Here is a 22,791-nt window from a genome sequence, read left to right as displayed (position 1 = left end):
AACATCTTGAGTGTCCAAGTCAGTCCCAGCATGGCCAGTATTAATTTTATTATAAAAAAGGGTGACAGCATGCACCTTACTGTGTTTTTGGGATACCAGGGAGAGCTGATGCTGTCCCTTTCCCCGTGCACAGTCAGCAGCTTGAGGGCAGCTTGTAGGTTACTGCCTGTCCCACACACCACACTCCTACCGTGGCAGAGGTTTTGATGAGGCATTTAGGGATATTTTTGCACTGTTTGCAAGCACTATGGTTGTGGTGCTCCTACAGCCCCGCCAGGACGTGTTTTGATCTAGTAGCACTGGGACAGTTAAAATGTTACAACTTTTGTAGGTGTGTATTTCCTAAAACAGCAAATAGTCGCTTTAAACTCAAACCTTGTATCTCCTGGGTGTTTGAAGAGATTGAAGAAATCAACAAGGTCTGTGAAAGCAGCGCTGGAAATCAATGCAAGCAAGGGGAAATCTTGGCAGGTGGCATTGCAGTTAATCACTTCAGTCTGAGAACAGCAGCACAGCACACACGTTTTAAATAAAATCTGGAGGTGAGACCTGGTAGACATGAGGGTGTCATGAAGGTCTGCAGGTCATGGGTAAGTTACCTGTTACTATAAACTGCTTTTAAAATCAATGATCAGCTCTAGGAATGATCTATGATTTATTTTAAAAGCAGAAAAATACAGAAAGCTCTCCAGCAACCCAAACACGGTCATAATCCGATGCTTCCTTTCCATCTGAGGTGTTGATGTCCCAGCCGGTGGGAGCGTGGACCGTGCCAAAAATGCGAGCGCAGCGTTGCCCGGTGCCCTGGCTCAGAGAGCCCTTTAGCAAATAGACACAGCCTGTTTGCACAGAGAAAATCCCTGAAGCAGGGAAAACGCCACGTAAGAGCAGGCAGTGACCCGTGGGGAATGAGCGCAAGCCCTGCTGTGAGAGAGAGGGGGGCGCGCATTCCTCGTGTGCCTCTGAGTCCGTGTCCGTGCGGGTTCACCAGCATCTGCAGCGGCCGTGTCCGTGTGCGTGTCCGTGTGTCCGTGTGCCGTGTCCGTGTGCTGTATCCGTGTCCCTGTGCCGTGTCCGTGTGTCCGTGTGTCCGCGTGTCCGTGTGCTGTATCCGTGTCCCTGTGCCGTGTCCGTGTGTCCGTGTGTCCGTGTGTCCGTGTGTCCGTGTCCGTGTGCTGTATCCGTGTCCCTGTGCCGTGTCCGTGTGTCCGTGTGTCCGTGTGCTGTATCCGTGTCCCTGTGCCGTGTCCGTGTGTCCGTGTGTCCGTGTGTCCGTGTGTCCGTGTGTCCGTGCCCGCGGGTCCCGCTCCGCGGACCGGGCAACGCCTCCCAGCGCGGGGCGGGGAGGCGGCGGCGCAGCCTGGGCAGCGGGACAGACACACGCCCGGACACAGACACACGGCCAGAGAGGCACAGGCACGGCGGGACCCGCTCTCCTCTCCTCACCGCCCCGTCCCGTCCCGTCCCGTCCCGTCCCCCGGCAGCTCCGCGGCGCCGCCCCCGCCTCCTCCTCCCGCCGCCGCCGCGGCCGCACAAAAGGCGGCGGGGAGGGCCCGGCCGGGCAGGGCAGCCCGGCCGCCGCACCATGCCCCGCCGAGGGGGGCTGCCGGCCCCCGCCGCCCGCCGGCCGCCCCCGCTCCTCCTCCTGCGCCTCCTCCTGCTCCTGCTGGCCGCGCCGCTGCAGCCCGGCAGAGGTAAGGGCCGCTCCGCTCCCGCCGCCCCGGCCCTGCCAGCGCCGGCTCGTCCCCCCGACCCGCCTCGGAGCTCTGTGCTCTCTGTGCTGCGGGCTGCGCTCTCTCCTGCTCCCCGGTGCCTCCCCCCGGCGCCCGCCCTGCCGTGCTCCTGCTGTCCCTTCTGTCCCCGCTGTCCCTTCTGTCCCTTCTGTCCCCACTGTCCCTTCTGTCCCCGCTGTCCCCATGCCCCGGTGTGGCCACTGCCGGAGCTCTCCGCGCATCCCCGCCGGCCCCATCCCGAGATCTCGCTGCGGGGCACGGACCGCATCCGCGGGGTGTTGCATCTCCGCCTTAAAAAGCACGGAGCTGCTATTTATACACCTCGCTCTATATATATTCCTAATGGATAAGCGCTTCCCCGGAGCGCTGTGTGTTAATCGATGGGATGAGGAGTAGCAGCGGAAAGCTGTCGCGACAGGACTCCAGGCTCGCATCTTGTATCGTTCCTCACTTGCACCTTGTGCCGTCCCCACCCCGTCTGTTGGCACCCAGAGAGAGAGAGGTCCTTGTAGAGACCGGTCCTTGTCCCCCGTGGGGATGCTCTCGGTTTACACACACACACGTGAACCACAGTGCAGTTTGTAACTCTGCTCCAGCAGAACTGGAAATAGGGTTTCCCTCCTCTCTGAGCACTTGGGGAAAGTTTTTTTATAAGGAGGAAGCCCACAAAATGCCTAAGTCTAACATTCCAGTGCCTACTCTCAGTGCTTGATATTTTAATGAGTAATCTTTAGAAGAGGCTCATCTTGCAGAGTGCCGTGGCATATGACTGCAAAAGCTCAGAAGAGGTTTTCTTAATTTTATTTTTTTTTCTGTGCTTGATCCATGAAATTGGTGGTTCAGTATTGCCACAGACCATCTCAGGTCTCTTAGAATGCTTATTGTGAGAACAGATGAAATGTTCCTTTTTAATGCTTAGCTGTATAAAGTGCATCACTTTTTTTTTTTTTTTTTTTTTTTTTTTTTCCTTTCCTTTCCTCTGTCTTCCCTAAGCAAGCCAGTACATTCATCTCCATTTGAGGAGCTGCCCAAACTAGGATTTCTTGCAGAACAGGTTTAAAATGAGGTCTGATTGCCTGGAGCATCTTTATGAGTAAATTTGCTGAGTACCTTTCATCAGAGTTTCTTATCTTGCTCTGCATCTGTAGTTTGATGTATTAAAATCTCTGCTGTCTAGTGGGATATGCTGTTTTATTCTGCTTTTTGGAGCTCTCCTGCAGCTCAGTCCAAGGGAAGGATGTCATCTGGAGAGGTTCTTTGTGCTTGCTGGACACTACTGTGCAAAATAAATAGGGTGCAGGGCTTAGGGCTGAGTGGCATCAGTATGAAGGACTCTATGTGGGCTGTGCAGATCAGCAATCCAAGGAGTGGATTATTTACCTCCAGAGTAATCCCAGCTAAATCCTGGATGGAATTTCCCCCATTATAAGAAGGTTAGTTGATTTTTAAGGAGTGTTTTTATTAAATGTATCACAGTCCAAAGAGAAGACTGAGTTCCTTTCAGTCTCAGTGGGTGACTTGCCCCAGCATCTGCAAGGATCTGGACTGGCATGAGCATCATCAGGTCCTTGCTCTGCCTGGCTCAGGAAAGACTGCACTGAATCAAGCACAGCAAAGACTTGCATCTTGAAAATCCTGCCTGTTTCTACTCCAGCTCAGAAAGCTCAGGTTTCAGTCTAAAACTGGAGGGCTTCACAAGGCTCTGTTTTCACAACAATGCTGGAAATGGTTTAGTCTTGGTACAGAGTGGAAAGAAAAGCATACTTGGAAACTTCAGAAGTTGCCACTGGGAGGAATGTCACCCCATGGCTGGCCACAGGAGCGTGGGCTGCCTTGGTCACGGCACGCAGGGGAAGGAGGAGACCTTGGTTTTCATTCAGCTATTACTGTGACTGAGTAAACTCTCAAAAACCCAGCAGCTGGCAGTGGAGGTAAATATTTCCATGCAGATGGGCGAGTGAAGCAGTGGGAGAGCCAGGCCTGGGTAGCCAGGGTTTGAATGCAAGTATTTGCTACATAAAGCCCATTATTTTTGCTGTGTTACCATGTGCACAGCTGCCAGGGCTGCAGCTCTCAAGGAGAGGCTTTGGGCCATGTTGTAGGGTTTGCAAATGCAAGTGTTAATTGCTGTCTAAATTTTAACTCAGTTGAACAAGTTACATTTTGCTTTATACTACTTATTTATGTTTTTAGCTCTTGTAGTGTCCAGGAGCTGGAATACAACTTCTGAATGGGAACAAGGAATGAAATGCCTGGGGATGTGGTAACAGCCAGAAGGAAAAAAAAAAAGCCATCTTAAGAAGGCTCTTGTTTGGTATGAATGAGCCCAAGGAGCCTGTTTGAATGAGAGCCATAGAGAGAGTGCAGGGCTTGTCTCTCTGGGGTTAGAGTTAACCACCTTGCGGGCAGCAGAGAGCATCAGAGCAGGGCTCTGGCACAGTCAGGCCCCTGCCATGACTGAGGGTGACTGACAGGACCTGCTTCTCCTCTTTTTGTTTTGAGTCCAGGGCAGGCTAGGTTTTCCTCCAGCTGTCCAGCTTGATTCACTGCTTCCTGTGCTCACAGCTCAGCCCCTTATGGGAGCGACCCAGGCAGCCACTGCTTTCCATTTCTAGGTGCAGTATTCACAGGGGATACAGCAAAAATCCTTCTTCCAAAGCTCTCATGGCAGAAAATTCTTGGGTCAGGAGAAAACTTCATGGGATTCTTCAGCAGCTGTTGGCAACTCTGCAGAATCTGCAGATTACACCCAGCAGCAGCGTGGTGTGCTGGTATCTGCAGATGCAACTGGCTGAAAATAGAGGCCTGACAATGCTTTTATTGACATTTGGGTTGGAAAAAATAGCAGACTGGGAGTTCAAGCCTGAGGCATTTCATTTGGAGTGTGCAGCCTCTGTGCTGAAAGCTGGGTTGAAGATTTCTTTAATCATTTATTGACAGTGGAAGTTAATAGCTGCACCCGGGGGAGCTGGGCCATCAGTGGTATGGAAGGGCACATTCATAGCCACAGGCATGCTTGAACAAGCTGCTGCATTCAAAGCTCACACCATTGATGTCTGCTTTGGCTTCACTTGTGTGCTTCCACTTCATTTTTAATGCCCAAAGCACAAATTGTGGATTTTTTTTTAAGGAAAACCTGCGTGGGACCAGCAAGCCAGGAGCAAAGAGCATCAGCCTGGCTGATGCCCCTGCTGGGATAACAGGCAGGGAGAGCCCTCAGTGTGTTCCACCCCTGCTGCCTTGGATGTGTCCCAGTGCAAACACACTGCAAGACTTAACCTGGAAATCCTGTGGAAACGTCCCCTGTAATAAAATAAAAGTAGTTTGCTGCAACATGAGTCCACTGTGAGAATCACCTGTGTGGGAAGGGGAGATGAGTATGTTTCAAGAGTGCTTTAACAGGAAAATTATGGGGAGCAGAAAAAATTTTCATTTTTTTTTCAGCTAGAAAAAATGAGAAGGTATGCCTAAAGATGTGACTTTAAAAGCATCTCAGGGGCTTTTGGACAGCCATCTCCACGTTTCAGACTGGTCAAACAGTCATTGCCTTCTGTCCACAGCAATGGGAGTATTTGATTAAGCAGATGAGTAGCTGGCCTCTGATTGACCAGACACTATTGAAAAAGAGTAAAGAAAAATCACCAGATTCAGTCATATTTTATTGGTTCTCAGCACCCCAAAGCAAGTTTCTGGCCTTTTCATTACCTTAGGGAAGGAAAAGAAAACAAGCCCTCCTTACAGGTGAAGAGAGATTTACAGCTTGTCCTGCCTTTTAGGTTTCTGGGAGATTATTTGCTGCTGTTTGAATTTACAGTGTGTTTAGCATTAAGAATGTCTCAGGACCCCCTAAACACTGTTTTGGAGTGGAATAACCATTCAGCCCATCCTGTTCTCTCTTGCTGAAGGTCTCAATCTGTGCACCAGTGGAAGTGCCACGTCCTGTGAAGAGTGTCTCCTCATCCATCCCAAGTGTGCCTGGTGCTCCAAGGAGGTAGGTGGGCACACCTTTGTCTTTCATGCTTTGTGTACTGCTGGAAAGGAGCTCTTCTCTCACCTTGCCTGTTCCTGACTCGTGCCACAAGGGGTGGGTGAGGGCAGAGGATGCTCCATGCATTTCTCATAGGAAATAAGTCTCTGACCCCACTGGTCCCCACACACCCTCAACAGAGCAGCACTGTTCCTTCAGTCCTTCTGTCCCTTCAATTACCTTCTTGTTTTCTGTGGGTGCTGGGTCCCTGCATGGGCTCTGTACTGCAGGGAGCCTTGCTCCAGAGCTCTCTCCCCAAAAAGCCCCAAGCCCCTGGCTGGTGTCCTGCTACGTGTCCCTTGTCGTGTGGCCTGGCACGGGCTCTCTGTCTGTAACAAAGATAATTCTTCTTTCTGAATCTGTTGTGTCATTTGGGGAGTGACCTATGCTTCTGGCATTGGTGCCATGAGCTGCACAGGGTAACTGAGCACTTCAGGGGGAAAATACATCCTTGTGCTGATGCTGAAGAATTCAATTGTGCATCCTTGTTTGTGAGGAATTGCAAACACCTCCCCCTGCTCCCTAGGGGCTGCTCATGAGTTTAGGTCTATACATACAATCCAATATATGTCTTATCAAGCAGACTTTCAATTTCTAGAGAACAAGGTGTGTGAAAGACCTAATAATGTTTGATGTATAAAAAGCAATTTCCTGCTTAGTGCCTGTCCTAGGTGCTCAGGAGAGAAGTATGGAGTCTTTCAGATGCATGGAAATATCTGACAAACAGGCTGGCACAGCTGCTGTGTCAGGAACCAGAGCAGTGGATGATCTTGAACCTCAGTGGGCATGGCCAGTGGTGATGCTGTTCTGTTCCCTGCTGGCCCTTGTTCCTCTGTGTGGCCATCCCTGTCCCCTTCTGAGCACTCAGTTCCCCTTCCAGCTGCAGCTGGTGCTGAGGATGCAGCTCTGTCCCCTCTGCTGTGCCACCCCTCCTCCTGCCAGCCTGCCTGGGGCTCTGCCAGCTCCAGGGCAGAGGATGGGGTCGGGGATGGAGATGGATGGGGTGCAGGTGCCTTCCAACCCCTCTGCTTTGGCTGGCTCTTGGGGTGCCCCAGGCTCTCCAGGTCTGTTTCACTGGGTTTTTCACTGGCAAGCACAGTTGCAGCTCCCCAGGGAAAACCCTGTAATGCTGCAAACACACACTGCCTGACTGTGGGATGGCTTTCATGGGCTGGTTTTCTCCAGCAAGGCAATTGGTGTGCTGGAGGGAAAGGGTAAAGCAATAGATCTTGCTTCTGAGACATCTTGTAAACAGCTGTAAGAGCTCCTCTTCCAGCCAGCTAATCTGTGGTGGTGAGATTGGATCCAGGAACACTGGCTATTAAGCTATGGGCACCCAATAACTTCTGCTTTTTTTGTTGGTTTTTTTCTTACTTGGCATCAAAAGACAACTTTCTGCAGAATGCTGCTAGTGGAAATGTTTGTCTGGTGGCCACTGTGGCCACTAATTGTACTAATGGGACTGGCAGCCTGACTCTTATCATGCAAACAGGATAGTTACCAAAAAAAAAAAGAACATTCCTGACTGGAATGGAGGGGCCAAGGAGGAAGATCGGTGTTTTCAGGGAAGTCCTGTAATACTTCCTGACCTTTAGCCTGCAGCAGCTATTTAAAAAGATACTGTTCAAGGTGTTTTGTGCCAAGAGCTATGTGTTTAAAAGCTGCTGTTCCCATTACATGCTAAAACTAAGCAAGCTCTTATTCTAATTCTGTATTTATTTTTTTTAAGAATGTACTGTTTGAAACTAATTACTTCTCTTTAGCTGAGATTATCAGGTGAGGTAATAGAATTTCAAAAAGATACCTGGAGTTTTTCAACTTCAGAAAGTTTTAAAGTATTATAAATCCTGTAATATCTGCCTTCTTTTTATAGTCTTTTCACTACCTTATTCCCTCTCCCTCTGTTGCAGCCAAGTCAGGTTTATTAATGTGTTTTCCTTAGCTTTTTCCAGTCACTGCCATTTGCTGTCTATGTTGCCTGAGTGCATATATGCCAGTCAAATTTTATAGCTCTGCCAGTCTTTAAATATTAGGGGTAAATACTGGAGTGTGTTCCACAGATAGCAGTTGTGTTGTGGTAGAACATCAGTCAGCTGATTTGTGTGTATATTGTGCTCCCTTTGCACTTACTTTGCAGGTTTGGGAACAAATTGGGCCAGCTTTTATTGACCTTGTAAGCAACAATTAATAATTTTGTCAGGAAATACACATGGTAGAAGTCTATCAGTACATGTAGTGTAATTCTATATATATAGTGCATACAGTATGTCTGTTATATGGTTTATATATATATATGTAGTAAAGTTATATATATATATATAATATATAATTTCACCAGTGGCACCCTCTGTTTTCCAGCAGGTGCTTTTACCCCATCCTCTCCCTTCTCAGAAATGTATGCCAAGAGAATGAGGAAAGAAAATCAAGGATGTTTCTAAAGGGAACCTGTCAAGGGTGGTTTTTTTTGTTTGTTTGGTTGGTTTTTTTGTTTTGGTTTGGTTTTGGGTTGATTTTTTTTTAATGGAGAAAGTAGGCATGTTTAAGACTGAATTAATGCAGAATTGAATTGATTAAAGCAAAAAATGATTGAGACCTTCAGCTAAAGAGAACAGGATGGGCTGAATGATAGGGACATGCCTAGTCAGGAGTTAGATATTAGATACAGTGAGTGCTATTCTCCAATTTTACAGCATGAACCAAGCAATTTGTCTTAAAGCTGTCAAACTGATGAGCATGTAATTGTCACGCTGTTGTCTCCATTCATTCTGTCTGCTCTGTGCCTTTGCCTTTGTGAGCTTGTTAGCACCCAGGCTGGACCATGATGTGCCTGGGGGCTGGAGCAGCCAGGGGCACTGAGAGGGGCTGGGGGATGCTCTCTGTGCACAGTCTGGGGTGGTTCCCCCTTGTGAGGGCATTGCTGCATGTCTTGCCCAAGCAGGTCTGCAGGCAGAGGTTGGCAGGTACGTGGGCACACTGAATTGCTTAACTTACCCCAGGGTGTTCTCTGCTTGGGGAAAACTGGGGTCTGAGCCAGTGTGCTGTGTCTGAGCTGCTGTGGGGATGCATTTAATGTGGTTTCTCATCAGCTGTCTGGGCCTGTGCTATGCCCTTTATTCCCCAGTGCTCATCCTTTTTCCTTTTGCTAAACCTCCATGAGCCTTGATTTTCTCTGTCACAGAAAACCTTTCCCTAGAGTTGGATGGCACCTGTAGCCCCAGTTTTGGCTTTGGGTTTTGTGGACCTGTGGATGCAGTTTGGGTGTTTGTTTGCAGGGTGCAGTGATGATTGCTGGGACTTCCCCAAGGCCACTGTCACCCCCCTGCTCACTGTGACTCTGCTTAGATAAGAAATTAAGATGACATAAGGGTCAGTCCTGCACCCCTGGTGCTGAGCTGCACCACCCTCCCCTCGGGCATTTGCACCCCTGAGAGTGTATGGGTATACACCTTGCACAGGACAAGAAAATAGCTGGATTTGTTTGGAGCTGCAGGTTAGCAATTGCTACCCTTTGGCAAGTCCTTTGGACCCATTTTAGGAGAAAGTTTAGAGAAAATAGCTGGGTCAAGCAAGAGGGACGTGGGGTCTGCAGGAGTGCAAAGGTAGTGCTGACCTTAGAGCTGTGTAGGAGCTTTTCCCTGACCTGAACTTCCTTTGGAGTCTTTGCAGCATACCCTGGGAAGGCTTGGAAACACCTGGTAGAAGATGCAGTTTTGTGAGCAGCCCTAAATATTGTCCTATTTGGATGCTTCTCTCCAGTATTAATTACTCATTAGTAACTACAAGTTTCCAGCTGTGCTCCTGGGCTGTTTGTATTGCTTTTGGCAACACTTTTTTGGGTGTCTTTTTAAATAGGTGGGAGAAGAAATGAGCTGGCAGAGCTGTGGTCTGGGTGCTGGGAGGGTAGGAGAGCATCTCCCCCTGGGTGCCTGCTGCTGGGTGGATAGAAAACACCTGGACCACACCAGCTTTTTGCTGATTTCAGGTAAAACCACATCCGAGAGAAACTTTTCTTCAATTCTGCCGGAAATGTGCAGCTATGAAAGGCTGGGTGTTGTTTTCAGTTTTGTAAGGGATTCTTAGTTTTTATTTTGTCATGATGGAGATGATTTAAATAGTCCCAGTCCTCTTTTTTTGGAAGTTCATCTGTTTACACAGCGCGTTCCAAGAAATTTGTGTTCGCATCCATCTGATGTGCCGTTGTTGGTTTCTTGGCTGGACCCTGCTGCTGGATGCTGGAATGCAAATCTCTCATTTTTCAAATAGCACTGGGACCTTGTAGTGAGAAAAATGCAGCTGGAAGCCTCTGTCTGTGTCCCAGGGCCCTGTATCCAAGCTTGTCCTTGAGGGACCCCTGGAGATCACCCCTTGAGGAGCCTCTCCCTCCTTGATGCCTCTCCTGTCCTCTGCCATGCTGGAGTTTCAGCAATAAGTGGGGTTTATTCAGCCCCACACTGCTTTTGGCTGAACAGCTGGAGGAGGGGCTGGCATGGCTGCAAGCATCGTCTCTGCATTATTTAATGTCATTTTAGTTCCTCAGCCCTGGAGCTGAAGAGGGTTGTCTCTATTGTTGTAGTGCAGAAATAAGTAGGAATTGACTGTTGAAAATCCAGTAAGTTTTGGGCATGTGACTTGTTCCCTTTGGCACTTTTGGGGAGAAAAAAAAGGGCATTCTAACAAACAGGCTCTTTGCAAAAGGGTGCATTGTGTTCTGGCTGTTCCTGAGTGCTGCCTGCACAAGGCTGCTTTGTGCACCACGCACAGGGCAAGCAGCAAGGGCTGGAGCTCTGGGATGGGTGTTGGGAGACTCCTGGCCATCCTTTGGGAGTGGGACACTGCCTGCACCTTGCTGCCTGTGCCTAGCTGCCTGTGTGGGCACAGACTGCATTTTCCCCAGCTCCTGTGGAGTTTCTCCCACATCCCTTATTCTCCATGCAATGCTTGTGTGAGGGTGTGTGGTGTTCCACCAGGGAAGAGGGAGCCACCCAGCCAGTGCTCAGCTTCACATCTTTACTTGGCCCTCTCTGGGTTGGTGGGTGTATCCTGATTTCCTCAGTGCCACCTCCTTGTTCTTCTGTCTTTTGCCAAGCTCCTTTGAGACATGCATGTGCATAAAATAATAGAGATGGCAATGGGCTGTCCCTGCAGCAAACCAAGTGCTTTGTTTTGCTCTCTTGTGGCCAGGGATGGGAACAGGTGCTGCTGCTGTGGCTGGGCTGAAAACACAGGCTTAGCTTTCCGTTTCAGTGCTTTGTGAGCAAATTCAGTGTTCAAATCCCCACAGAATTTCCTTGTTTGGTTGATCCTTTGGAAAGGCTCAAGGCTCAGCACAGGCTCCTTCCCAGTGCAGCCATCACAAAGGACACCAGCTTCTCCTTGTCATCGCCCAGTTGTTAGATAGCAGCATGTCAAAACAAAGCCCCTGCTGTGGGATTGATGAATTCCCCTCCAATTCCTTTTTGTCCCTGCTTCCCCCAGGATTTTGGCAGCTCCAGGTCCATCACGTCGCGGTGTGACTTCCTGCAGAACCTGCTGGCGGGCGGCTGCGCCGGGGCCATCGAGAGCCCCAGCAGCAGCAGCACCGTGCTGCAGAGCGTCCCTCTGAGCACCAAGGGCTCCGGCCAGACCCACCAGGACGTCACGCAGCTCACACCCCAGAAGGTCGCCTTGAATCTCCGTCCTGGTGAGTCCCCCTGTGGGCTGTGGGGAGGGAGAAAGGGTCAGGACATGCCAGGAGCGTGCTGGAGCTTGTGGGCTTGTGTCCCACTGCAGGGACTGCTGGCCCCTTCCATACCGTGAACTTTGGGGTGTCACAAACAGTGTGGGGCTGGGGCACGTGTCCTCTGTTGGGGCTCTTAACACTTGCATGTGCTTGAGAGGAACCTGCTCAGTTTCAGCATGGAGTCACTGTGTGGAAGGAGTTAAAATAACTCTGGTTCCTCCACTAAGCTGACAGGGCATGACTCTAAACTGAGACAGTTCCGGCTATAAATTGAAAACAAACCCACGTATCTGTTTTCTGTCAGTATGCAAAAGAGCTATGGGATCAAGGCAGAAGATGGAGATTTGAACTTGTGACTCAGGCCTTGGACTGTAGCCAGGTCCCTCTTTCATTCTCCTGAGCCATCACTTTCTTCAATCTCTTCCTTTTAATTAAAAATTAGAAGGGAACGGCTCATCTGAGCTATGCGAGCACGCTTGTTATCAAAAGTTTTTGCATGGTGGGGGGAGGCTTTAATGTGGGTTTAGAATTCTTGCAAAAATTTGGCAGCTGACATTTCTGAAGAGGGAAAAAAGCTCTTTATTGCAAAGATAAGAAGCAAATATAAAAGCTTGATTCATTATAAGCGATTGGTGTGGGTTTCTAAGGCTTACAGTTTTGTGACAGCTCTCACAAGCATACAGAAAAGGGAAATATTGATGCTTTGCCCAAGAAAAACATGGGTTTGAGCTGGTGCTTATGCTATCAGTGCTCTCCCAGAGCCTACCAGCTGCTGCAGGAGTTTTTGTTTTAGCTGTGTAAATTAGGAGTTGTCATGTTTTTCAATTAACTTCCTCAGCTGTCATTGGTCAGACCCTCAAATCTAAAAAAAAATACTTCAAAGCATTAAAATCAGATACCACTGCACATACATCTGCCACTGAATATTGTATTTAAAAAGGGAGCAAAAGGGAGTTGTTATTACTGCTGTTCCTTGAGGCAATTCCTGACAGAAAGGGCTGGCTCAGCTTCCACATCTCACCTCCTGTACACCCACCTCCACACACAGTGCCTGGTGCTCAGCAAATTCTGCTTTCCCTGTTCCTGACAGCTTTGCCCATCCAATGTCCACTGCTCAGTGTGGGGTGTGGGGATCCATCCCATGGCTCCTGGGGTCTGTGCTCTTGGAAACCTTGTGCTGCTGTGCTGCTTGTGCCCACCCGTGCAGGGACCACGCTCGTGGCCATCCTCAGTTCTTTGTGATGGAGGAGCCCTGAGCTGCAGGAATCACCCTGAGGACCCCACAGCAATTCCCACACTGAGCCACTGAACTCCTGTCCCTGTGCTCCTCTTGCATTGGAGCCATTGCAGGAGGGACAAACCTAGATGTTTGTGATAGTGTCTCCCATTTTTGTTCTGTTTTTGATGTTGGGCAGCAGTTCAGCTTCAGGCTGATGACTTTCTAAACCCTTGCATTAGCAGGCCCAGTTTAAATTATCCATTAATCCTTGAGCTTGGGAAAACAGGTTTCACCCTGGGAACCCAAGACAAAAAGGAGACAATGTTGATTTAATTTTGGGCATGAGGGGTGTTCTATTTCAAAGATGAATTCACGCAGCAGTCTGTGGCAATGGTGATCTTTTATTCTTAGACTGCTAAGCAGAAGCAGAAGGGAGTGGATTGTCAATTGTTTGCTGTTCCCACCCAGGCAGTTTGATCTCATCATCCTGTGGCAAAAGTCACATCCCCAAATCCGTGTCCTCAGCTAAACTCCAAAGGCCTGTAATTGATGTCCTTACAAAGTAGCTTTTGAATTGAGCATTTAGTTTTTATCATATTGCTTTTTAATCTTGATTCCAGCTGTAGTGTGTCCTAGTTAAATGAAATAGAAATAGTGTAAAAGGACTTAAAAAATGAATAGATGCAAGCTGTGTTGCCCATCAAGCCATAAGCCTCACCAAGCAGGAATAAGTTGGACAAACATGATTGTCAAGTTTATGTTCTTAAATTGACCAAAATAAAATTTTCCAGTTTCTGCACTGCCTCTGTGTGATGGTATCCAAGAAAAATTTCTGAATTAAGCTCTGAGTTTAAAACTTTTCAGTAAAAGCCCTAAGGAGAGGATGGTGGCAACAGTACATGAGGAAGGAGGAGGCTGGATTATCCCTAGAAGTAGGAGAGTAATACTGTCCATAGAGAATAATAAATTCTTTTGCACTTACATCTACATACATTAGCAATGTTTTCTCTAACATACTTGGTTTGTGCAGTTAGGAATGAAAGAAGAACCAGCCACAGGATCCTGTTGGTTTTGGTGCTTCTCAGGGACTAATAAATTTGTAACTATTAAGAGAAGCATGTTTGATCACAGCATCCCAAATAGCCTTCCTGGCGGGAAAAACACTGGTTTTGGAAATGAAAATGTTGCAAAATACAGAGGACACATCCCCTTTTCTGGTGGGGAAAATATTTAGGAATGAAAAACATGGGCATGGAAAATAATTTCCCAGATTTAAACACATTTTTGCAGCACTAAATTAAAGTCAATTAAAGTCAAGCTTGCCATTGTAAGTCTTGCAATTGCTCTGCAGGGGGGGGGGGAAAAACAGTGTGGTATGTGGATTGTTGTGTGTGCTGGGAGTTTCCTTTCCAGCTGCCCGAGCTGTGTGCGTGTGCAGGTGAGCAGACCTCGTTCCGAGTGCAGGTGAGGCAGGTGGAGGATTATCCTGTGGACCTGTACTACCTGATGGACCTGTCCCTGTCCATGAACGACGACCTGGACAACATCCGCAACCTGGGCACCAAGCTGGCTGAGGAGATGAGGAAGCTCACCAGCAATTTCCGCCTGGGCTTTGGCTCTTTCGTGGACAAGAACATTTCTCCTTTCTCCTACACAGCACCGAGATACCAAAACAACCCCTGCATTGGGTAAGTGGGCAAGGCTGTGTTTGCAGAGCCTGGCTCTCTTCACGTGCCCTTTTGCTTTAAATAATGAGCCAGGCTTCAGCCCTGGATTTTGGGAATGATGATTAGCTGTGGCTGTCACAGTGATACCTCAGCAATTCAAAATAGGACAGCTTCTAATTTTGCTGTGGCTGTTGGGAGATTTCTGCATCTAGACATGGGAAACTGTTGTACCAGAGAGCCTGAAGCTATTTTTAAGTACCTGAAAAGGATGCAGACATAGCAGGCTTTTTTACAGCCTTTAAGGAAAAGGAGCCAGAGCCAGAAATTCCTGATTTCTGATCCTAGCTCTGAGTCATAGTTTGGCGTTGAGTAAATCAATTAAGCTTTTTGTCTGCATTTTACAGATAAGGAGACCAAGGCAATGTAAATCCTTCTCAACAAAAGTGTTTGGAGGAACTGAGATTTGTGATGGCCTATACTGCTGATTAATGAGTTTTTTGTAGAGTGTTTTTAAGGTGGCAGGCAGGTTTTTCCATCTTTATTGCTGTGGAAGAAAAGCAAACTGGCAGTTGCAAAAGACACAAGTGCTGTGGTTTACTTTGTGGTGATATCAGAGCCTTCGTCCCTTTATTTCCTTTTTTTTTTTTTTTTTTATTTTTGGTTTGATTTTTGTCTTTGCAAGAGTCTTTTTGTTTGCCTTTTAACCACCAGAGATTAAGTCAATTGAATTGAGGATTATGCCAGAGTGGAACTGGATGTAGGGAAGGATGCCCCTGCTCAGATAGGTTTGGGTGTTGGAACTGAGGGATGGATGCAGCAGCAAGTGCCATCCTGGGAGAATATCACCACTGACACCTTTGTAGTCCCCATCTTCACCTCATCCATGTAAAGGCAGTGAGCATAACCCTTTCATTTGAGCCATTTGTGGATACTTACATTGTAAGGTCACCTCATGCATGGATGCCCAGCTCTGTGCATGCTCTGAGAGGCAGATGAAGACAGCTTGCATCAGCTGTGAGTTTCTAGGCCAGCTCTTGGCACTGACCAAGCACTGGCATCTCACTGCACATTGCTTGTTGACCAGACAAAAATTATCTGTATTCCCTTTTCACCAGTTCTGTCCAGAGTGGAAAGCCAAATGGATTTTAACATGGGAAACTCTTGCTTTAATCATGAGGTGAAAGTGCCCACACTGAGCCAGGAAGGTGTCCCTGCCACAATGGCATTGCACACCACACTCTTCCTCTGCTTCTCCCTGAAATTTGGCACAGCCTCTGAGGGATCCTCTCAGTTATCTCTGTCATCCTCAGTCTCTGACACCTGCCCTCAGGCTGGGGACAGGCTCCAGCTGGAGAAATCTTGGGAACTTTGTTTGGCTGTTGTGTGATTGAATTGGAGTGACGAGGCTTTTGCTGAGTGAGACGAGCAGGAGGAGATGGGTGCAAAAGGAGGAGAGGATGAAACTGCAGACTCAGCAACAAGGTGTACCTGAAACTCCAATGACCTTTTATCAACAACATCCAGAACTGTCACCTCAGCTTTTCTCACCATGATCTGGCTACCTGCATGTTCCTTTGGCTTTATCCAGGTGCTGCTTTTCTTTTCTGGGTTACTTTAAGCCAGCCTGGTCTTGGGAAAACATTTAGGAAGGATTGCCCACGGCAGCCCATCTAGTGGGTGCTCCCCTGCAGTTGCCATGTGTCTCCATCCAAACCAGGGCTGCTGGTTCCCTGCTGGAATCTCCTTCCCCAGCCTGCTCAGTGTGGGGCTCTGGCTGTCACTGCTGCAGTGAGGTGAATTGCCAGGCGTGGTTTTGTTTGCAGCTATTTCTGGTGTCAAAACAAACCACTCAGCATCTAAGAAAAGCTGCAAGTAAACATGAGCTGCAATGCTTTTTGCTGCTGGTCCAGGCTCTCCCTTCCTCTTCTTGTGGTGGTGGCTGACTTGCAGGTCTGGGTGGAGTGCAGCCCTGTTTGCCTTGTGTCCTTCCTCACCTCTGCTCCTGACTCAGCATCCTGGTGGGCTGAGAGCAGCCTGCTGAATGAAACCCTGCAGTGCTGAGGTTTCAGACATGGCCCTGGGTGGGAGTGCAATGCAAGCCTGGACATGGATCATGGATCAGAAGGGATGGCTCTAATTGCCAGCCAAGCCCAGGGCAGTGAGATCTGCCTCATGGTTAGGTGTGTGTGTGTGGCTGTGTGGATGGAAATCCCTGCTCTGCATTCCCTTGTGAGGGATTCAAATTCTCAGTGATGGTAAATTTTAAATACTCCTGTGTGTAAAAGCTCCTTGCAATTTACCCATAGTGGGTCATGTGTCAGCAGAGGCTTTTAATTGTACTCTGGGTTATGTGTTTAAAGATAAGAGTGAATTAGTGCCAGGCCAACTCCTTTTAAAACATATATCTTCTTAACCCTTCCCATCCCTGTCTCCTGCACACACTCATTGATTTCCCATGCCACAGGAGATGCTCTGCTGAGCTCTCCAGGTGAGCACCAAAACTGCCTTCTCATGGCTTTGTATGGAAAAAAAAAGGGTTTCCTGGTAGTCTGCCAAGACATTTCTCTGCCTTAGGGTGCCTCTCCTACCTTTCTGCTCCAGTGGCGCCCTGGGAAACAGAGATGGTGTTTGCTCACCAGCTTGCAGGGAGAGTGGGAGGAGGCTTGAGCTGGTGTTGGTTATTATTCCATCTCGTACTGGGCAATTGCCAGGTGATGTGCAGTAGGTGTAGGGTGGCTTGTACTGGCAAGAAAACTGGATGACACAGTGAAAATCTGTACTGCAGAAGAGGGGAAAGGTGGCTCAGCAGTGATGCTCCTGCCCCCTGACACCATCCCACTGGTTCTGCAGGTGTGGGACACAGCTCCCATGGCCCTCCAGGGCTGCTGGGGAGGGTGGACCTGCCAAAATGCAGCCTCTCTATCACTGGGCCACATCCTTGGCTGCAGATTCCCAGTGAAAGCCACTTTATGGGTGCTGAAACTGCAGAGCTGCAGGCCCAGGGTGGGCTGGTGCTCAGTGTCTGCACTCACATCATACATGGAGAGAGAGGTTCAGTCCTGGTAGGATCTCTGCAAACTTCAGCTTCTGAAAGTCCCTGAGGGGAAACAAAGCAACATGGGCTCTACTGCAGGGTTTTGTAGAAAAACAGCCAGAAACTGAAGTGCCCAAAATACGAAGCATTGTGAAAACATTCCAACCCTCTGAACAGAATTTTGGAGACCAACCTGGTAGAGCTGGGAGCAGCTCTTGGCTGCGGGTGTGGTTCCTCCCAGCTGACCACTCCTTTGCTCTCCCCACAGTTATAAGCTGTTCCCCAGCTGTGTCCCATCCTTTGGCTTCCGCCACCTCCTGTCCCTGACGGATAAAGTCGATCGTTTCAACGAGGAAGTCCAGAAACAGAAAGTTTCCCGTAACCGAGATGCTCCAGAGGGCGGCTTCGATGCCATTTTGCAGGCTGCTGTGTGCAAGGTGAGCTCCTCTGCATTCTGGAGGTTCTTCTGCTCTGTCCTTGAACCAAGGCAAAGCTTCAGTTTGCCATTTCTGGGAAGTAACTGCTAAATTTTTCTTGGAGAAACTGAAAAATGCTTTTTAAAGTAGATTCTTTTGTTTTATGTGTTTTTGTGGATAAATAGGCAAAGGAAAAAAGGTTAGTTCTTTTTCTAGTTTATAGGGATAAAAATGGAGATTTTTCAAATGCAAATTTAGGGCTGATATTTCATTACACAGTTAGACCTCTGGTGCTGAGCACCTGGGACAGAATCCTTTAAGATTCACATACACTCGTGTGCAGCAGCACTGCACATCAGCTCAATGTGTTTTCAAGGGTGTGTCAAACACATCTCGCAGCTGTTGACCCATGCTGAGGGTTGAGCTGGTTCCTACTGCTGATACTCTTTGCCTGTGTGGGGATGATCTCACCTCTGGGTGCTGATAGCCTGCTCTCCCTCTGTCAGCAGAACTGGAGCAGAGTTCATTAGGCTGGTGCCATGCTAGCCATGTCCTTAGGGTTTCTGGATATTCTTGCTTGAAGATCTTTTTGGAACAAGTAGTTGGGTTGCTCCATATTCCTTTGTCATGGATAAAAGTGTTTGCTCTACTCTGACACAAGTTTGAGCTTCCCTGCTCACCAGGAATGGCTCTGTTTGCTATTTGCCCTGTTGCTGCAATTTACTTTGTGTTTGCTTCAGCCTTTTGTAGTCCTTTTGGTTGGGCATGTTTTCTTCTGGGTCTGAATTTTGGGAGCTGGGAGATAGGCATGGTCTGTGGGAGCGATGGGTTGCTGTGGGAAACCAGATCTTTCCTTCCTTGGGTTGGCTTCACTGTGCTTCATGGTCTTGGCAGGACTGAACCTGCCCCACTGGGGTATCTTCCCACGGATACTCTTGTTGGCACAACTGCAGTGCTGCTCCCAGTAATTGTCTGGATATAAAGTGCCTCTCAGTTTTGGAGAGTGGCTCCCATGGTTAGAGCAGGGATGGCTCAGGATGGTGACTCAGTTGTGCCATTCACCATATGGGTTTTTGCACTCCCTTCCACAATGTTATTGCAAAAACAGGCAAGTATTTTCCTATGATGCAGCAGCACTTCAGTGTGTATCACAAGGGCTCATTTCTGAAGTGTTGGTGGAAGGCAGGAGATCTGCAAGATATTTCCTCTATATTTGTGCCAGTATTTTGGTAAGGACCAAGATCTTTAACTGTCTCTGAATGCCCAGCTTGGTCCCTTCTAAATTTAGAAGATGAATTTAGATGCTGGTACCATCTAAATTCAGGAATGAGCACCCTCTAGGAAGGGTGAGCAAAGGTGAGCATGTTCACATGCGTGGCTGCTGGCATGATGTGGCAGGTCATGACAGCGAATTTCTGCAGCCACAGCAGTTAATTAATTACAGGAGCTTGGGTGTGGGAAAGGAAGTCCATGGGACTGGTGTGCAAGGCAGGAGAACAGGCTGTGCCATGACTCGAGCTGCACTGGCAGCACCTTGCTCTGGATAGAGCAGCTGCCTCTCATCACAGCCATAAGCAGAAAAGACTCTGTCCAGAGTTAAAAAAAAACCAAAATTTCAGGGCAGCAGAAATGATTAATTGACATTAGGATGTTTGGTGCCATAACCAAAATGGGAACTTATTGCTTAATTTCCCTTGTGGTCCCTAAGGGCTGGCCCAGACTGGTCAGTGGCTCTGGGTTGTGGTGGGGCTCAACACCATGAGAGGGGTGAGGGCTGCAGACATCTGGGGTGGCAGTGAAAGTGCAGCTTGCTGGCCAGCACGTTCTTGGCATGGAGTTTTTCATCCTGCAGTGACTAATGGAGTATCATGGGGATGAAAAACCCACAAACAGTAATTTCTGTTAACTCAGGAGCTATTCCCCCCCATGCAAGGAGAGCAGCAAATGGGTACCTTGGTGACTTCTGAGATGGGTTTCCTCAGCACTGCTGTGGCATCTCATTGGCATGCTCCAGCTTTTTCCAGGGTAGTTATCACCTTAGAAAGTCCCCTGCCTTGGGGACATGCAGCATGTTGTCCATGAAGTACTTTGTGCTCAACATCAAGGGGAGAGCTGGTCTCAAGCCATGGTGTCTTCTCCTCCCCTTCTGAGGTGTCAGAAACAATACCTCCTGTGTTGACTAGATGTTTTTACACTGGAATGCACAGCAAATATTTCTTCTGCATGAGCTGCCTAAGGGCTCTGTACCACTCAAGTAATTTTTTTGGCCTGGTTTTCAACACAAGGAATAGGGTAAGTTTGTACAGCTAATAGAGACTAAGGAGCAGGCCCAGGGTTTGGCTCCTTTCTGAAAGATGAAGATATGGTAAATGTTATTCTCGAGGCAATGAAAGAGCCAGAGACAATAAGCCTTTATTCTGATGCTAAAATACTATGCCAGGAATATTAATCAGCCTTCCATAATTACATTTTCCATTTGCAGTATTTTGGTTTTTTGCCATTCTCTAAGTGCAAGCCTCATATGGCTCGGTGGTATGTATAAGTTTCAGATCTTACATGCTAAGATGGAGTGAGGAGATAATGCTAGATTAGAAAATAAAGCATCTTTTGGAATGGTTTTGATTGGTGCTTGCTAGACACTGGTATGTGGAGATAGCCAAGACATCTGGCAGACACTGAGGTGCCTTTCAGAGCAAAACCAAGTGAAGGAGGTTTTGACTTTTGATCCTAAGGCACACTTGCCTTGCACCTGTATCTGTTTCTTGCTTCCAAGAAGGTCTGCACCTGAGAAACTGGTGAGGTTTTAGACAAATTGATGAATCCAGTGGGGTCTCCTGGCAACTCAGCCTTGGCAATTAAATGGCTTTTATTCAGTGCCCAAAGTATACATGTAGCTATTTATTCAGGCATGGAAATACAGGCTTTGCAGGTTTTTCAATAGTATTTGGAGAGCTGTGCTGAGGCAGCTGTGACAGTTTTGCCAGTCACTGTTGGCTGTGTAGAGTGAGAAAGAAGCTGGTTTTTTGGGGTACAGGAGGCAACTGCAGCTGGTGGTAGGAATAGGGGTGGGATCTATAGCACCCTCAGCCCTGTGGAAACATGGTATTCTGCTTTGGGTCCAGTCCCACCCCTGCTTTAAAAGTCCTTATCCCATAAGGATCAAAAACCAGATGAAGGGGTAGGCATCAGTGCAGGGGTTTTTGTTCATCAATCCCAGTCCAATAAAAATAAATGAAATTCTGCTTGTTATTTGCTTTAAGCAGAGCAGAGCGCTGCTCTGGGTTTCTCAGTGGAAACTCCATGACCAAGAGCTGTATTTTCCAGTGCCTGGAAGTTGCTGGCAGAGCCAGTGTGAGATGCTCCTTGGCATGCCAGACTCATTGGGGGGCTCTTTTTATAGATCTACAGCTTGTTTTGGGATCAGCACTGGCTCAGCTAGCCCATCCAAGGCACCCTGGTTTGATGCTCTGAGGCATCACATACTTTCAGTGCCTGGATATTGGCACTGAGACTGTGGGTGGTCATTTTTTTTTGGGAGTGAGTTCCTGAACTGAGCTGCCACAGCAGTTTTGATATTGTTTATGTGGAAATTATGTCAGAGTCATGGAGAGTTTGTCTTCAAAGGAATGCTTAGCCCATGATTTAAAGGTGGGCTTAGCAGGCAGGTGACCAGCACCAGCACCCCTGAAGTGACTTTGCAACTGCTCCTTGAATGCACTCCTTTTCTTTGTGTGCAGCACATTTCTAAGGAAATGAAACTCAGATTAATCCTTCTAATCTCTTTGGGAGTTTCTTGGCCTTAATCATTTAAGAATAAATCAGCTTTGGATGCTCAAAGAAAAGTGAATTGGATGGGCTTCTGTCCGGTGGCTGAGTAGACTGAAAACTGCCTCTTGCATTATTAGAGCTGTAATCACTTTTGGGTTGAGTTCTTAAGAAGTTACATTTTGGCATGAAGTTTTAGCTTTTTGTCCAGTGGGGTAACTTCAGTGGAATGAATCCTGCTTCCCAGAGCAAAAACAAAAGTCCTTATTGCTTCCTGAGCTGGACTGTAACGTGCCGGTGCATGGTAAAGGATGTGTGTTGCCAAAAATTTCTTCCTATGGCCTTATATACGTCATGGGGGTCTTTAAAACACCAATAAAGAAAATAAACCTTCTGTAATTGGGAGGAAAATGGAATCTACTCTGGAATAGTGTCCCTGAAGCAAGAGTTATATTTATTGGAAAGATCAGCAGGCTTTGGGCTATGACTCACATTCGGAGGTGAAAATTGTGCTGGCACACACGATTCTGCACCCTCCTGCCTGCTCTGCCCTCCTGCCCTGCCCACGCCAGTGCTTTCCATAGGAAGGGCCAGCACCTTCCTGTAAACAGGGCAGGGTTTGGGTTTTGCTAAATATGCTGAGCAGTAACTCTGGAGGAGCTGGCTATTTCCATCTGCACCATGTTCCCATCAGTGAGCTTCTACTAGCTTTTCTCTTGTGCCTTCCCCAAAGGATTTGTGTGCTGGTACTCCGAGCCAGGGTCTGGAGGGAGGGGGATGCTGGAGGTGTGTGGGCAGGGAGGGCATGGGGCTGTGTCTCTGCTGGCAGATGGCCAGTGTGGCCAGCCCCAGGAGAAACTCAATGGGGCTTTCTGCCTCCACTCTGTGCCATGGCAGGATCTCCCTGCTGTGGTCAGCAGCAGGACCCCTGCCCACCCAGCTTGGCAGTGACCTGGCAGCAGCAGCAGCCTCTGAGCAGACAGGGTTTGCTGCAGTGCTGTGGTTTGCAAAAATTTGCTTTGGACACCCCTGTTTCCTTCCACTTCCATTGCAACAAACTGCTTCAGTGTGCTGTTAAAGGCACAGATCTGCTTCTCAGGCTGATGAAAACTTGGAAACCTGGGGAAGCTCCATGGGAGGGAAATGTTTGTAATCTAGATCTTATCCCTTTACTAGAAAAAAATCTGTCCATATATCTGTCTTCATGTAAA

General features: G+C 48.1%; 1 protein-coding gene across 1 annotated transcript in view; it reads left to right on the top strand.

Moving 5' to 3' along the window:
• The first annotated feature begins 1,274 nt into the window (after window positions 1–1,274).
• The window catches only part of ITGB5 (integrin subunit beta 5), a 52,688-nt gene continuing 31,171 nt past the window's right edge, over window positions 1,275–22,791 (top strand). Inside the window, exons 1-5 of the mRNA XM_056496215.1 lie at window positions 1,275–1,694; window positions 5,639–5,724; window positions 11,236–11,440; window positions 14,137–14,386; window positions 17,668–17,836. Of these exons, the coding sequence (XP_056352190.1) occupies window positions 1,586–1,694; window positions 5,639–5,724; window positions 11,236–11,440; window positions 14,137–14,386; window positions 17,668–17,836 (819 nt within the window). The 5' untranslated portion in view covers window positions 1,275–1,585. The remainder of the gene's footprint in view (window positions 1,695–5,638; window positions 5,725–11,235; window positions 11,441–14,136; window positions 14,387–17,667; window positions 17,837–22,791) is intronic.

This window comes from Oenanthe melanoleuca, chromosome 7, assembly GCF_029582105.1.
Source record: "Oenanthe melanoleuca isolate GR-GAL-2019-014 chromosome 7, OMel1.0, whole genome shotgun sequence".
Classification (NCBI taxonomy): domain Eukaryota; kingdom Metazoa; phylum Chordata; class Aves; order Passeriformes; family Muscicapidae; genus Oenanthe; species Oenanthe melanoleuca.
This window is presented reverse-complemented; position numbering and strand designations above follow the sequence as displayed.